This window comes from Haliotis rufescens, unplaced genomic scaffold (genome assembly GCF_023055435.1).
Source record: "Haliotis rufescens isolate VD_foot unplaced genomic scaffold, xgHalRufe1.0.p SCAF_4, whole genome shotgun sequence".
Classification (NCBI taxonomy): Eukaryota; Metazoa; Mollusca; class Gastropoda; order Lepetellida; family Haliotidae; genus Haliotis; species Haliotis rufescens.
Genome location: NW_025964112.1, coordinates 65,127,141 through 65,144,460, shown reverse-complemented (window position 1 = coordinate 65,144,460; position 17,320 = coordinate 65,127,141). Strand labels below are relative to the sequence as shown.

The window sequence follows — 17,320 nt, the reverse complement described above, 5'->3', positions numbered from 1 at the left end:
ATGAATGTCACATATGTAACCATGGACGCATGAATGTCACACATATAACCATGGACACATGAATGTCACATATGTAACCATGGACGCATGAATGTCACATATGTAACCATGGACACATGAATGTCACATATGTAACCATGGACACATGAATGTCACATATGTAACCATGGACGCATGAATGTCACATATGTAACCAGTGATGCATGAATGTCACATATGTAACCAGTGATACATGAATGTCACATATATAACCAGTGACGCATGAATGTCACATATGTAACCATGGACACATGAATGTCACATATGTAACCATGGACACATGAATGTTGCATATGTAACCATTGGCAACTGAATATCACATATGTAACCATGGACACATGAATGTCACATATGTAGCCATGGACACATGAATGTCACACATGTAACCAGTGATGCATGAATGTCATATATGTAACCAGTGACACATGAATGTCACATATGTAACCATGGACACATGAATGTCACATATGTAACCATGGACATATGAATGTCACACATGTAACCAGTGATGCATGAATGTCACATATGTAACCAGCGACGCATGAATGTCACATATGTAACCATGGAGACATGAATGTCACATATGTAACCATGGACACATGAATGTCACATATGTAACCATGGACACATGAATGTCACATATGTAACCATGGACACATGAATGTCACATATGTAACCAGTGACGCATGAATGTCACATATGTAACCATGGACACATGAATGTCACATATGTAACCAGTGATGCATGAATGTCACATATGTAACCAGTGATGCATGAATGTCACACATGTAATCAGTGACTGATCCAACACTTTCAAGTTGGCATGTTAATGTTTCAGTATATTCAGCATGTTCGGAATCAAGTTGATCATTATTTAAGCCTTTTGCTCTTTCCGATATATGGCTCTTGTACAGCCAACCCGAGAGCATGTTAATCCAGTGTTATCAGCACCCTCTTTGACTTAACGGATCTGACTATGGAACCCAACACTGCAATGCTTGAATCACCATATCGCTATCTTTATCTGTAATTTGTATTGGAAATACAAATTGAAAGTTTATGTTAAACCTCTTACCATTGCTAACCACACTGATTATTCATGATGCCCTACACACTAGGGCTGGGAGGGGTAACGCGGGTTCTCGACTTGCGTGGGTACTGAGTAGGACCCAGGTACCCGTAGGACTACCCGACCCCGTGATTAGTCACGTGACTATATTGTTTAATGGCAAACTCTATGGTTACACTATAAGTGACAAATGTTCACATTTCTTTCTGACTTTATATGTTTCATAATGATGTAACTTCAGTCAACTTCAGTGCATGCATGACTGTCAAGTACTGAAGGCTACTTCAAAGCTTTGCATTGGCATGATGGCGGTCTGTAAATAATCGAGTCTGTACCAGACAATCAACCAAGTCAGCGAGTCTGACCACCAAATCCTGTAAGTCGCCCCTTACGACAAGCAAAGTTACCTCTTACAGCAAGCATGGGTTGCTGAAGACGTATTGTAACCCGGATCTTCACAGGGCGCTCCCATCTGGGAGGTTAATGAAGGTGTCATGTGTTGGCCTATGCTTCGGGGCATGTCATGTGCATGCACACTTTCCCGCAGGAGCAGGACGTGGAAACAATCACTCTACAGCCCTACAGCTGCATGTAACTGACTTCATGCCTCACAGATAATGAGGAGCAATGCTGGGATTCCAGACTCCAGGGCTCACTTGCACAAAGTGATCTTAGCACTAAGATGATCGTAACTCCCATACTTAAACACAGGCTTACAATAGTCTTAGCGCTAAAATCGCTTTGTGCAAGTGGGCCCAGAATGAGTGAGTTGGGTTTAACGCCATTTTGAAGAGAATTTCTGTTATATCACCACAGGTCAGCTTGATGTGGGAGGAAAGCCGAAGTGATGCAGGCCTTACCAGTGACCACTATGGTAAAACACAGGAGATATGGCAGTCACATATATAGGATTCCAAAGTAAGAGCCCATGGCATGCAAATTGAGAAAACAATTGTTTCTTTGTGTCAAAATTGGGATTGTTATTAGTCCTTATTTTCAAGGACTCTATACAAGTCAACTCTACAAAGACATAACATCCGTTAAAACTGTAACATGAATTGGGAACTTATCAAATTCCAATTTGGAATTTTTAATGACATTTGCTGCAGACTTGGGGCTGAATATCGGCCTTTGAACAGTCCTTGATAAATCACTGTATAGTTCTGACGAAGAAACAAAATCAGGGCGATTGGGATTTGAACCAACAATTATAGGTTTCTTGCATGTCCAAGCAACGCAACTGTACACAGCAAATTGCAGCACCTTAGATGACTGGGCCTCCCGTGACCACATGCCCTGTAATATACACAGCTATTGCACCTACACCCTAACCACGTTAACAATGGATATTCAACCTACACCTGTTGTGTTCATGACACCTCCTGGCTCTATTTGACCCACATACCCTGGTCAGTAATAATAAAATATGGGTAAATAATAATGCTGTTCTGATGAATAATATGTGATAGATTATTAGTGGGGTTCTTTTTCTAGGATATAGTTTGATAAACATTGAATGTCTGAAGTCAATGTATCTTGGCCAACCATGATGAGTACAAGTAAATCAAGGCATATTTAACAAGAAATGAGTCTGTGTTGCAAAACATGCAACAGTCGTGTAAAGCGTCAAATCAGAACTATTGGTAAGCTGCTTATTTGCGTAAAGTACCCCCCCCAACCTCTCAAAATATTCAAAACCCAATTACTTTCAATTAACTTGCGTACAGAAACATACAGTGCGGAACACTCAAACGTATAAAAACAGCATGCGTAATCACCTAATGAAGTTTTTTCAGCATGCGTACAATGGTGCTAATTTCCTAAACACAATTACAAGCTAATTTACTTTCCGAGTCAAGCCCATACTTAGAATCTTTATATACATCTAAAACATTATTTAATTATATTTTAAACATGTAAAATCTCAAAATGTTTACTCATTTTGGGAAAAACGCAATAAAGTGATGAACAGACGTTGAAAAAATATTGGTTACCCAACAAAAAATGTAATAACCCAATTACAATAGATCACTTCGAGTAAAAACTCAATTGGTCAAAAAGTTATCTGGAGCTCTGTCAAATTATTAACACGTCTGACTGAAAGTAAGACAAGTTCTATGAATGAACAACTTCTTTATTACAATTAGTGCGACGTTTCGGTGTAGATCCTAACACCTTTATCAAGCAAGCCCTTGCTTGTTAGGATCTACACCGAAACGTCGCACTAATTGTAATAAAGAAGTTGTTCATCCATAGAACTCGTCTTACTTTATCACACCAACTTCTAAATGCCACTGAAAGATGTCTAACTGATTTCGAAAGTAATTGATTTTCCAACATTATTATTATTATTAAGCTATTGTAACAGAACACATACCTGACAATATTTTCATGTTCATATTTCTCCAGCTGTTTGAGTAAAGCAATCTCCCTGATGGCGCTCATGGGCATGCCCTCTTCTGTGTTGGAGATCCTAATCTTCTTCATGGCAACAAACTGCCCATCACACTTGAGGTCTCGGGCCTTGTACACGGTCCCGTACGCCCCATTACCGACCACTGCTACCTCCTCATACTTCTTCTCACTACTGTCTCGACGACTCCGCGTCCGATTAGACGACTCATTTTGATTAACATGGTATTTGGAAGCTGCTGCTGTTTTCATTGCTTACATCGTCAACAATTGGCATCCATGGTAGCAGTTTCTGGAAGAAGATAAAAGGTTCTCCATTGAGACAAAAAATATATCTGTTGAACTATTAACTAATAGGATACATGCATTATCAAATGGATTTAGTTCGTTGTGACTTTCCATCGATCATATCAGCTGGGCACTGTTCCATAAAGCAATAAAAGTGCTACTATTGTTGTAAACCTGTGAAGACGTTTATCCGTTTATGAACGCTGAAATATGTGTTGATGCAGTAAGTTTTATGTTATTCTATGCAGTATTCCATACTGTAAAAGGCGACTACGCTTGTCGTAAGAGGCAACGAACAGGATCGGGTGGTCAGACTCACTGACTTGGTCGATGTATGTATTGACATTACAATTACATGATTCAGTGGTCATAATATGAATCACTGGATTGTCTGGTCCAGACTCGATTATTTACAGACCACTGTCAGATAGCTGAAATATTGCTGATTGCAGCGTTAAACAACAATCAAAACAAATTAAACAAGTATTTGTCACAGAGTGACGAAATATCCCCCGCCATATACACCATAGTACCAAATATGAAGACAATCCAGCGATTAGTTCTTGAGATATTGTGGCAACACCGTTTTCCAACTCCAAAAACAGATTTGCCTGCTGTGACCTTGAAAATGGGGTCAAGGTCACCAAATCTGACAGGTGTATGCGGTGTCTGTATATACACTATAGTTCCAAATATGAAGACAATCCAGCGATTAGTTCTTGAGATATCGCGGCAACACCGTTTTCTAACTCCAAAAGCAGATTTGCCTGCTGTGACCTTGAAAATGGGGTCAAGGTCACCAAAACGACTGGTGTCTGCGGTGTCTGTATATACACCATAGTTCCAAATATGAAGACAATCGAGAGGTTTAGTTCTTGAGATATCGCGGCAACACCGTTTTCCAACTCTAAAAGCAGATTTGCCTGCTGTGACCTTGAAAATGGGATCAAGGTCACCAAAACCGACTGGTGTCTGCGGAGTCTGTATATACACTATAGTTCCAAATATGAAGACAATCCAGTGTTTAGTTCTTGAGATATCGCGGCAACACCGTTTTCCAACTCCAAAAGCAGATTTGCCTGCTGTGACCTTGAAAATGGGGTCAAGGTCACCAAAACCGACTGGTGTCTGCGGTGTCTGTATATACACCATAGTTCCAAATATGAAGACAATCCAGTGTTTAGTTCTTGAGATATCGCGGCAACACCATTTTCCAACTCTAAAAGCAGATTTGCCTGCTGTGACCTTGAAAATGGGGTCAAGGTCACCAAAACCGACTGGTGTCTGCGGTGTCTGTATATACACCATAGTTCCAAATATGAAGACAATCCAGTGTTTAGTTCTTGAGATATCGCGGCAACACCGTTTTCCAACTCTAAAAGCAGATTTGTCTGCTGTGACCTTGAAAATGGGATCAAGGTCACCAAAACCGACGGGTGTCTGCGGAGTCTGTATATACACCATAGTTCCAAATATGAAGACAATCCAGTGTTTAGTTCTTGAGATATCGCGGCAACACCGTTTTCCAACTCTAAAAGCAGATTTGTCTGCTGTGACCTTGAAAATATGATCAAGGTCACCAAAACCGACTGGTGTCTGCGGAGTCTGTATATACACCATAGTTCCAAATATGAAGACAATCCAGTGTTTAGTTCTTGAGATATCGCGGCAACAAACAGGTGGGACGTACGGACGGACGTACAGACGGACGTACGGACGGACGTACGGACGGTCGTGAATACTATATCCCCCGCTTCGCGCTTTCGCGCGGCGGGGGATAAAAAAATGATTGTCGTAAGTATCAATCACAGTTGCACACTAAGTAAAAAGTATTGATTCTTACCATAAATGTTTTCTTGAATAAGTGTAATACCAAACTCTTATTACTAGTGAAAATGTATATATTTTTAGCCATTGCACCATACTTGACACTGCCAACTGTTAATCATTAGTGTGCAAAGTATTTGGCAATCCTGTCTATGAAAAAGATGGCTTACACACCACAGATAAGTGCACATGCAAGTATAGCGATATGTATCGGATCGTGAGCAAGGTATCGTGATACGTATTGGATCGCACAGTTGGTGTATGGTCCCACCTTATTACCACCAGTGCTATAAATAGTGAGTGAGTGAGTGAGCGCCGCTTTTAACACTATTACAGTTATATCGCGGCGTGTCAGCTTAATGTGGGAGGAAAGCCCGAAGTGATGCAGGTCTCTGACGTTTACCACTTTGGTGAAACCCACGAGCACGGGTATGGTGCTGACAAACCTAGAAACATAATCGGGGCGAACCGGGATTCGAACCCACAATCATAGGTTTCTGGCGTGCCCAAGGGATGAAACTGCACAGCGAATCGCGGCGCCTAAGACGACTGGGCCTACCGTGCCCCCTTGCTATAAATAGCCTTCCAATACAATATGCAGACGATTATCAGACTAAGGGAAATGTCAATAGGGAAATAGAAAAGGTATATTCTAGAATTTGTAATATAAACAAACCAAAGTGAAACTATTGTACTGATGTACATCCTAATCATGATATAGACATGACGGATCAACGTGGATTTTCTGGGATTAATAACTAATTGAACAAATCCATTTCTTTGTCCAAGCTCTTGTTTCCTGATGTCTGGTGGTATAGACAAAGTAGGAGATATATATCTCTTCTTGTCAAATAACATACATATCTTATCAAATGACCTGCCAAAAATGATATTTTTATGAGTGACAGGCTGTCACAAGATGAAATAAATGTGTTATTTGACAAGAAAGACAAAAAATCTTCAATACCTCTAAACATATTTATTGTTCTTTCTTACCTAGCTTACTGCTCTTAACCATTGTACTCTTAAAACCACAGAATGCAGGACATGCCATTGGCAGGCAAATCGACTCCCCCAAAAAATTCAAAATTTTCTTTGAAATTGGGATTTTGATAAAGCTAATTTTGCAAAATTCTGAGGTATTTTGACACTTATTGTGTGCAAATAAAGTAAAATTTAGCATTGAAACCTCTTCCTCATAAATGGTCCTGTTATCAGTGATATACAAGTTATCTTACACAGACATAAGATTAGTAATAATTATATTAACAAGAATTGGGAACTTTTTTATTCCCATGTGGGAATGTTCACTGACATCTGCTATAGGCTTGGAGCGAATATCAAGTTCTGGGCAAGTCTAGATAAACCCTTGAGCGCGTCAGGTTTACATCACTCGAGTGAGATATATACATTATACATATCAGATAAATACAGATTTCCTTTCTAAATACTTACTGAATCGAAACATGGCATTCCATTCCTTTAATATCATGTTCATTGGTCTTGTTGTAAGTAAGCTTGAGTTGTCTTTGCAAAGCCATTACATTAGTTAATTTAATTTATTAAGACTATAATATTTATCATTTATTCCAATTTGGGGACTGTGGCTACATTTTCTGAAGTCTTAGGATTGAATATCTACAATAGACAATGCCTTGATAAGATACTTGAACAACTGTACCATTTCTAAAATATTGGTCAGACCCTTGAAGATCCAGGTTAGAGTTGATCTTCAGCAAACTGTGCTTGTCGCAACGGGATTGGTGTCCTGGTTCATGCATGTCATCGAATCCTAATTGCATGTATCAATGCTCATGTCAATCACAGGATTGTCTGGCCCTGGTTCACATATTTTAAGATAGGAGTAGCTGTGGAAAATCTTGACTATCTTACCAGGGGCTCCTTTTCATTTAAATGAAGTTGCTTGTTTCTATCAAAATCATATACTTTCAGAGACGAAGCATTTACAGTTCCCTGAAGCGAGTGGTAATGTGACTTCTGAAATAAATTATTGAAGTATTAGTTTTTGTTTGCCATAACCTGAACACTAAAAGATACAGATTCAAGAGGTCCCTGGACTAAATCATAAAAACATTCAGGATTCCCCCTTAACATCGCATCCTGTCTGTGATATCCCTAGCAGCATCCCCTGTGTGGGGGATGAAGTGGTCACCATGGTACTGCCACTCAGGCGATGCCATCATCTCAACATGTGGGGTCTGAAACACACACCTTCATGCAGATAGCAAGGGTTATCTCCCTGTCTACAGTGATAAATTTGAAAGATACAAGCCTTGGTTGTCCGGCCTCATGAAGTCTGAGTGATTATGTTGATGAACCATGCATTAATCACTTGCTAGTTGAGTTTGGAGTCTGGAGTTAGATCTGCCAGCCTGATATTCACACCTGACAGATGACTTCTACCATACCACACCAGAGTGTATATGGGAATACTGCAGTGTTTGAAATGATTTTAAAACCCAACAAGACAGTCGAGCAGGTGACCAATAAGTGCTGCCTGCCCATCTTTTAATTTACCAGCCCACATTCAGGCAATATGAACATTGAAAAATCGCAAAGTTGAGAGAAAAATCATGCCTTGATTTAGTTGAAATAACCAGACTAAGAATCTACAACCAGTTATAATAAAACTGAATTCATAAGTAGTCTTAAAATAATCTGCCAGACAGTCGGACAGGTGGGGGAAAATTTCATGTATCCTGACAGAAAAGTTACCAGTCAGGCAGGCAGTTTTTTTGGACACTGGTGTCGGGGCCAAAATCTTCCACATTAATCCGAAAAAAACATTGACAAAGATAAAATCACCTGCAAGATTGAATTTCAACTTGCCCAGAACTTTTCATTCAATAAAGTGAAAGACATTTGTGATGAGATTGTATTGCAGCTCCCTTCTTGTCAGCGAGTGACAGTTGATTCCATGTTCTGAAGCACTGAATAAGTTTCTCTCTGTGTCCATCACACTGGACAATGTTTCACATGTAATCTGCAAGAAACATGAGTTCACACCACTGTGCTGATAGTGGGTGAGTGAGTTTGGTTTTACACAGCTTTTAGCAATATTCCAGCAATATTCCAGCAATATCATGGCGGGGGAGACCAGTGATGGGCTTCACACATCGCACCCAAGTGGGAATCGAACCCGGGTCTTTGGCGTGATGAGCAAACACTTTAACGACAAGGCTTCCCCACCGCTCTGTGCTGATAGTGAGATAGATATTGGTCATGAATGTCAAAACCATGAATTTTTACATACTCATTCTAAACTTGTGCACATCCTTCAATAACCGCTGTTTGGTCCAAGCCTCCATGCCTTGATGAGACTTTTACCGAACACTAATTGCAAGTCATTACATCTAAGATAAATTGTAATTGAGCCATGGATAGGATGGATATTCTCACTCCAAGTCTTTTAAATAGTCGAGTCCAATATGACTGCTGTCATATTTCTTACCTTTGAGGTTAAACACCTCAGCAAGGAAATCAATACATAGAGGCGAAAGTAAGTCGCATTTTGATCAGTGCAAACTTAATTGCATCACTCACAAACACACAGACAAGTAGTGACAGCACAATTTTGCATGCCTGAAAAAAAAATTCATTAGACACGGGTGTCACTGGCTGTCTAGAAATTGGATTTCTGAACTGTGCAATCTAAACCATGTATGATAATAACGTTGCAGTTAAAGCCAAATATTCCGCAGATTATGAGGAAGTAGTGTCTCAGTAGATCAGATGTCAGCTGAATGGCATTATAATTATCGGACCTGTTAAACTGAAATGATGTCGCTTTAAAAGATAGAGGTTGGCAGAATCCATCTCTTAGTTCATACTTCACTTGTTTTTCCACAATGAATAGATCTAGATCTAGATATATAGTAAATTCTAATGTAAAAGTAAATTTGTGACAATTTAGAGCAGATTCTAACAAACTGATTCCATATCCACTATGAAGAACTTTGACTGATTGACCTAAAAATGAATAATTATTTCCCAGTGAAGGCTTTTATCTTAACCTCAACTACATTGATTATGTTGAACCGATCATTGTGTGTACTGCTGTTATGTGTTATTTCGAGCAACGTCCTCAAGGATATTTCGTGGTTCGAATTGTCGCAAATATAGATGTAGTTCTCAAGTCCAATGTACATGATTATCATGAAGATCGCCATGGAGCGACTTGTTGTTCGATTCCTATTTGACTAAGTCACGAGAAACGGTGATTGTATTGTCACGTTATTGTTGTGGAGAATGTCAACAGTACCGTGTGACATTGACAAGGTTCTGGCTCTGGAACATTTCCGTCATCATAATACCTGACTATATAATACTGAAACATGTGTAATAATCTTACGGTATCAATGTTGATGTCCAATCAAGCGAAGGTGGTCACACATTTATCCTGACCGAAAGTACGACACCCATGCTCCGACCACACAACGCTGATCGACACGACGGTAGATCTATCTTCACACGGGTCGATAACTGGAAATTCCTCGGCGCTCTGACTTGAGCTTGACAAAATCTGTACACAAATAGCTGATATACACGTATAAACTGGCAGGTCGTTTTGTCTGAGTACAACGTTTCAACGGCTAACAGGTGCCCCTTTGATTAAGGTGACTGTACATTCCTTAGGTCCCCTTGCTGATTGTGTCAACACTTGTATGCAAATCTGTATGAATGAATACAGTCGGGCCCACAGCACTTCAAAGGGTGTAGGGCTCGAAGCAAAATTTCGTAGATCTTATGGTTTTCGACGGGCAAATCCTATCGCAAAAGATGCACACGACCCCCCTGCATCGTTTTATGGAAATACTATAAGGAAAGTGTACTTACCCGATTTATCTTGAATATTTTTCAACTTTTTTCGCGAACTTCAGCTCGTCAGTACAGTATGTATGGAAGTACCACGTGTGCTATTTCCTGTCAATGCTTTATCTTGATTGGTGGTTATTTTTACCACCAACCATCGGAGTCAAAGGTCACAACCTCGTTTTCACTCTAAGTTACGCGGTCTCTTTGTCAAGACAGTAAGGATTAATCAATTATTTATCAGAAATTGAAACAATGTTGAATTTCTTTTATATCTAGGCTTATTGGGATCGATTTCCGATACGGAGTCCTATTCCTGAATATTTCTGTTTTCGTTTCGCTATTGTTATTTTCAACTTCCCGTTGCGGCAGGTGGTTTACGAACCGGTGTCGGCAAACGCGGCAGACCCATCTTCAGATAGCCTTTGTCCCGGTGAATGCTTCAACATCCCTGGGTCGCGATGTAGCGAAGATGGGACAGGGATGATTTGTAGTTCTATTAAGAGCAGAGCGACTCTTACCTGGGTCGTCAGTTGCACTCTATCTACTAGACAGTCATTTGTCAATACTTTCTATTCAACTTTTAATTTTACTGACTATCCAACAAATATTTGACACCATGACAGTGGCTTCGGTAATATAATTATGATTTTTATTTGTTTGCTAACTATGAAGCAGTTTTAAGAGAGACTATGTGACATGACCTGTTTCGCCTCAGTCTTTGTCTAGACGTTTTCAGTTCCTTGTGTGAGACATTATTTGTATAAAATAAAATAAATCAATAACGAATAGATTGATATATATGCATATTTAATTTTGAGTCATAAGAGAAAAAAGTGAGTATTTTAACTTGATTTAAACTTGCCGAGACGGCAATTTTCACGAGCATATATATTTCCCTATTAGAAGTTTATCTCATGTGAAATGTCACTTCATATATGGTAAACGGAGGAAAGGTTGATCATTTCTCCGTGAGAGATAACTGAAGATTAATTTATGTCATTTTATCATGAAACATTAAAAAAGAAAAAAATGATATTTGTAAGGTCTTACTTTGTGTATTCTCTTCCTTACTTTGTGTATATGATATACATTATTAATACATTATATTTTATCACACTAGCCACATATATTCTAGCTCCTCTTTGTATAAACGCATCTTTTCCACTTCCACTTTGGCAAGTACAGCCGCAAACAGAATATCTGAAAATATAGAATTGTAATAGAAACAAGCTACATTTAAATTGAAAGGAGACTGCGTGAAATGGAAGATTCAACATGTGGAAAACCTAGACTTGCTTCATTCGGGACAATTGCAATACAGTAAAGGCTGGTCGAAAGTGAAAATAACAGAGTTCCAGGACTGCGAGATAGACTTAGCCGCAAGCGGCCCATACATGTTTACAAGTAATTACTTATTGTACATATCACAATACGTGATCTTCAGTTGTCAATGTACAACTGCGGCAGTGACTGTCGATAACTGATTGGGTATTACTGGAGAAGTGGACGCCGAGAACAAATAAATCACCTTACCTTGTCGTGGCGGTAAGATCAAAGGTTCGAGACAGGTATTTTGTGACGTAACTCACATTCTTACTTCACAGGTATATACTTGACTGTACTGTACGTTCTTCGTGTTATATCAGGGAGTATATGTTGAATCCCTTGCTGTACTCGATATACGGCAATTGGGTAGCTAGTGGAGATACCCATTACATATGCAGTCGGAGGTCAGTACCAGCCCATAACACACACACACACACACACACACACACACACACACACACACACACACACACACACACACACACACACACACACACACACACACACACACACCTACCTAATATATACCTAAGTAAACAAATACAATTCCACACATGTACTACTGAGTGACCTGTTTTCAATTGTATTATTGTTATTAGAATATATTTTACAAACACGCCTCAGAGGACTTAAGATGGATTAGTAAAGGCCCCTCCTCTGTATATCCGAGTTCTAAGCTATATGCCCCTCCTCTGTATATCCGAGTTCTAAGCTATATGCCCCTCCTCTGTATATCCGAGTTCTAAGCTATATGCCCCTCCTCTGTATATCCGAGTTCTAAGCTATATGCCACTCCTCTGTATATCCGAGTTCTAAGCTATAAGCCCCTCCTTTGTATATCCGAGTTCTAAGCTATATGCCCCTCCTCTGTATATCCGAGTTCTAAGCTATATGCCTCTCCTCTGTATATCCGAGTTCTAAGCTATATGCCCCTCCTCTGTATATCCGAGTTCTAAGCTATATGCCCCTCCTCTGTATATCCGAGTTCTAAGCTATATGCCCCTTTAAATAGATGAACACGGGAGTGGAATCATCACCACCCTCGATTACACATACACACTCCGATGAGTGAGTGGCAAGTTGGGGGAGTCGCTGACTGGTTGATTGGTGTTCTAGAAGTTGACGCAGATAGTCACAAACAACAGCACTGCGTGGTGACAACTTCTTCATGAACTGTGTGGCCCATTTTATATACGTTTGTTTGAGGCATTCTGTTACTGCTTCAAGGTTTTCGGGTTTCCCACCCCTTGATTATCACATTGCCTGTGCCTTACTGTTCATACCTATAGGCGGTGCTTCGGTGTACGAAAATCTTCATCAAGCAGGTATGAAAGTTGTTAAAAGGGCACTTTTGTCAGTGTCTACAGGACAGTGACTAGTAAACGGTATGTGTAGACTGCACAGAGTGGATAAGCGGTAAACACATTTTGATGAGAGAAGGGGTAGAAGAGAAGGTAGACCACATCCGTGGGCCTGAGTGAGTGAGTGAGTTTGGTTAAAAGCCTATTGGGAATTATGGCGGCGACAGACCCCGCTTAAATAATATCGGAGCGAAACTGGCATTCAAACCCACGACCAGTAGATCCGGGCTACTGAGTGACATAACTCTGCAAACGTATTGTAGGTCCTTATGTTTAGCCCGGCATGTCGATGTATTCTGACCACATCTAGGTACATCCATGCATGCTGACAACATCTAGTCACACCAATGTATGCTGACAACATCTAGGCACACCCTTGTATGCTGACAACATCTAGGCACACCAATGCATGTTGACAACATCTGGGTACATCCATGCTTGCTGACCACATCTAGGCACACCAATGTATGCTGACAACATCTAGGCACAACAATGTATGCTGACAACATTTAGGCACACCCTTGTATGCTGACATCTAGGCAAACCAATGCATGTTGACAACATCTGGGTACATCCATGCCTGCTGACAACATCTAGGCACAACAATGTATGCTGACAACATTTAGGCACACCCTTGTATGCTGACATCTAGGCAAACCAATGCATGTTGACAACATCTGGGTACATCCATGCCTGCTGACCACATCTAGGCACACCAATGTATGCTGACAACATCTAGGCATACCCATGTATGTTGACAACATCTAGACATATCCATAGATGCTGACCACATCTAGAAACACCCATGCATGCTGACCACATCTAGAAACACCAATGAATTCAGACCACATCAAGACACACCCATGCATGATGACCACATCCAGACACACCCATGTATGCTGACCACACCTAGGTACACCCATGCATTCTGACAACATCTAGACACATCCATGCATGCTGACGTCATCCCGACATCCATGCACGCTGACCACATCTAGACATCCATGCATGCTGACAACATCTAGACACATCCATGCATGCTGACCACATCTAGACACATCCATGCATGCTGACCACATCTAGACACATCCATGCATGCTGATCACATCTAGACACATCCATGCATGCTGACCACATCTAGACACATCCATGCATGCTGATCACATCTAGACACATCCATGCATGCTGACCACATCTAGACACATCCATGCATGCTGATCACATCTAGACACATCCATGCATGCTGACCACATCTAGACACACCCATCTATGCTGACCTCATCTAGGTACACCCATCTCTGCTGACCACATCTAGACACATCCATGCACGCTGACCACATCTAGACACATCCATGCATGCTGACCACATCTAGACACATCCATGCATGCTGATCACATCTAGACACATCCATGCATTCTGACCACATCTAGACACATCCATGCATTCTGACCACATCTAGACACATCCATGCATGCTGATCACATCTAGACACATCCATGCATGCTGACCACATCTAGACACATCCATGCATGCTGACCACATCTAGACACATCCATGCATGCTGACCACATCTAGACACATCCATGCATGCTGATCACATCTAGACACATCCATGCATGCTGACCACATCTAGACACATCCATGCATTCTGACAACATCTAGACACATCCATGCATGCTGACCACATCTAGACACATCCATGCATGCTGATCACATCTAGACACATCCATGCATGCTGACCACATCTAGACATCCATGCACGCTGACCACATCTAGACATCCATGCATGCTGATCACATCTAGACATTCATGCATGCTGCCAACATCTAGCCTCATCCATGCATTCTGACAACATCTAGACACATCCATGCATGCTGACCACATCTAGACACATCCATGCATGCTGATCACATCTAGACACATCCATGCATTCTGACAACATCTAGACACATCCATGCATGCTGACGTCATCCCGCCATCCAAGCACGCTGACCACATCTAGGCACACCCATGCATTCTGACAACATCTAGACACATCCTTGCATGCTGACCACATCTAGACATCCATGCATTCTGACCACATCTAGACATCCATGCATGCTGATCACATCTAGACACATCCATGCATTCTGACAATATCTAGACACATCCATGCATGCTGACCACATCTAGACACATCCATGCATGCTGATCACATCTAGACACATCCATGCATGCTGACCACATCTAGACATCCATGCACGCTGACCACATCTAGACATCCATGCATGCTGATCACATCTAGACATTCATGCATGCTGATCACATCTAGACATTCATGCATGCTGCCAACATCTAGCCTCATCCATGCATGCTGACCACATCTAGACATCCATGTATGCTGCCAACATCTAGACACACCCATGCATGCTGACTACATCCAGACATCCATGCACGCTGACCACATCTAGACACACCAATGCATGCTGCCAACATCTAGACGTCCATGCACGCTGACCACATCTAGACATCCATGCACGCTGACAACGCTGACATATCTATGCATGCTGACCGCATCTAGACACAAGCATGCACACCCATATGACGTCACGTTGGAGCAGGATAATGTCAGATTGTTTAAGGCAGCATGCCATTGTTGTCCTGCCAGGTCCGACTGTTTCACCAGACCTCTCCGCAATAGAACATGTCTGGAAAGAGATGGAACGACGCCCACGACACAACCAGATTCACTTGGGCAAATCTTTGGTTGACATTTGGAACAAAATCCCGAATGCTGTTTTCTTTCATTTGGTGTCTTTAATGAGACGCCGCTGCCTCGCCTGTATCAACCCAAATGGTGGTAACGCCCGATCTAGACATTGTTTCACAACCCTATTTTAGGGCGAGTCTCTCTGTCTCATGTTACCAGGTATGGGTTTTGTCAAAGCATTTTTATGATAGTACATTTGTCAGACGTGTTTGTTTCCCATGGTGGGTAATGTTAATGTATATTAAGATACCTTAAAGTTCAAACGACTAGGTTATTTCCCATGTCTTCATAATATGTCAGCAGACATTTGCAAACGTATACACTCAGTACATATACAAGTACATTATCCTAATCCGAGTCATGTAACAAAAATACGGTGTTCTACGTATTCGATGTCAAATGCAGAAGTGACATTGCCTGAAGGTACCTAGTTCGGGTTCGTCAAAATCAACGATACACTATGAATAATAATTTTTATATTGTCCAAAATTTAATCAGAACATACATTTTAATGAATGCAATAAACTGAAGCATGAATGTATCGTCACTCATGGAGTCTGTTTTGCCCCCAAGGAGCACACGTGACAACACTGTGCTGATTACAATGAGCCTCATGCATTATCACTCTATAATTGTTGGATCTCAGACATGATAATTTTATCTTTACCTAACAGATTGTCTAATCAATAGCAGACTGACTGTTTGACACGGTGATGATAATGACACGAATCCTATGTTTTTAGCTTAGTCACATGTGAGATCTCCGGGAAGACATTCTATCCAACTGATTGTGTGTAACGATATAGGAGGAACCCATTTTACCTCTAACCTTGTGTGTGACGATATGGAAGAACCCATTCTACCTCTAACATTGGATGTGACGATATATAGGAAAAACTCATTCTACCTCTAACATTGTGTGTGACGATATAGACGAACTCATTCTACCTCTAACATTGTGTGTGACGATATATAGTAAGAACCCATTCTACCTCTAACATTGTGTGTGACTATATGGGAAGAACCTATTCTACCTCTAACATTGTGTGTGACGATATAGAAGACCCCAATCGGCCCCTACCATTGTGTGTGACGATTTAGAAGAACCGATTCTACCTCTAACATTGTGTGTGACGGTATAGAAGAACCCATTTTACCTCTAACATTGTGTGTGACGATATAGAAGAACCCATTCTACCTCTAACATTGTGTGTGACGATATAGAAGAACCCATTCTACCTCTAACATTGTGTGTGACGATATAGAAGAACCCATTCTACCTCTAACATTGTGTGTGACGATATAGAAGAACCCATTCTACCTCTAACATGGTGTGTGACGATATAGAAGAACCCATTCTACCTCTAACATGGTGTGTGACGATATAGAAGAACCCATTCAACCTCTAACAT

The 17,320-nt window shown here is 40.8% G+C and overlaps 1 protein-coding gene across 2 annotated transcripts in view; it reads right to left on the bottom strand.

The window, feature by feature from the left end:
* The window catches only part of LOC124114733 (cyclin-dependent kinase 6-like), a 53,239-nt gene extending 42,653 nt beyond the window's left edge, over positions 1-10,586 (bottom strand). The window contains exons 1-2 of one of the 2 annotated variants that reach the window (XM_046475441.2): positions 10,493-10,586; positions 3,486-3,812 (exon numbers count right to left, since the gene is read on the bottom strand). In XM_046475441.2, coding sequence (XP_046331397.1) covers positions 3,486-3,772 — 287 coding nt within the window. In that variant the 5' untranslated portion in view covers positions 3,773-3,812; positions 10,493-10,586. Of the gene's footprint in view, positions 1-3,485; positions 3,813-10,007; positions 10,346-10,492 lie in introns of those variants that run through there. The other variant, XM_046475442.2, reaches the window with a different exon arrangement.
* Positions 10,587-17,320: the final 6,734 nt, after the last annotated feature.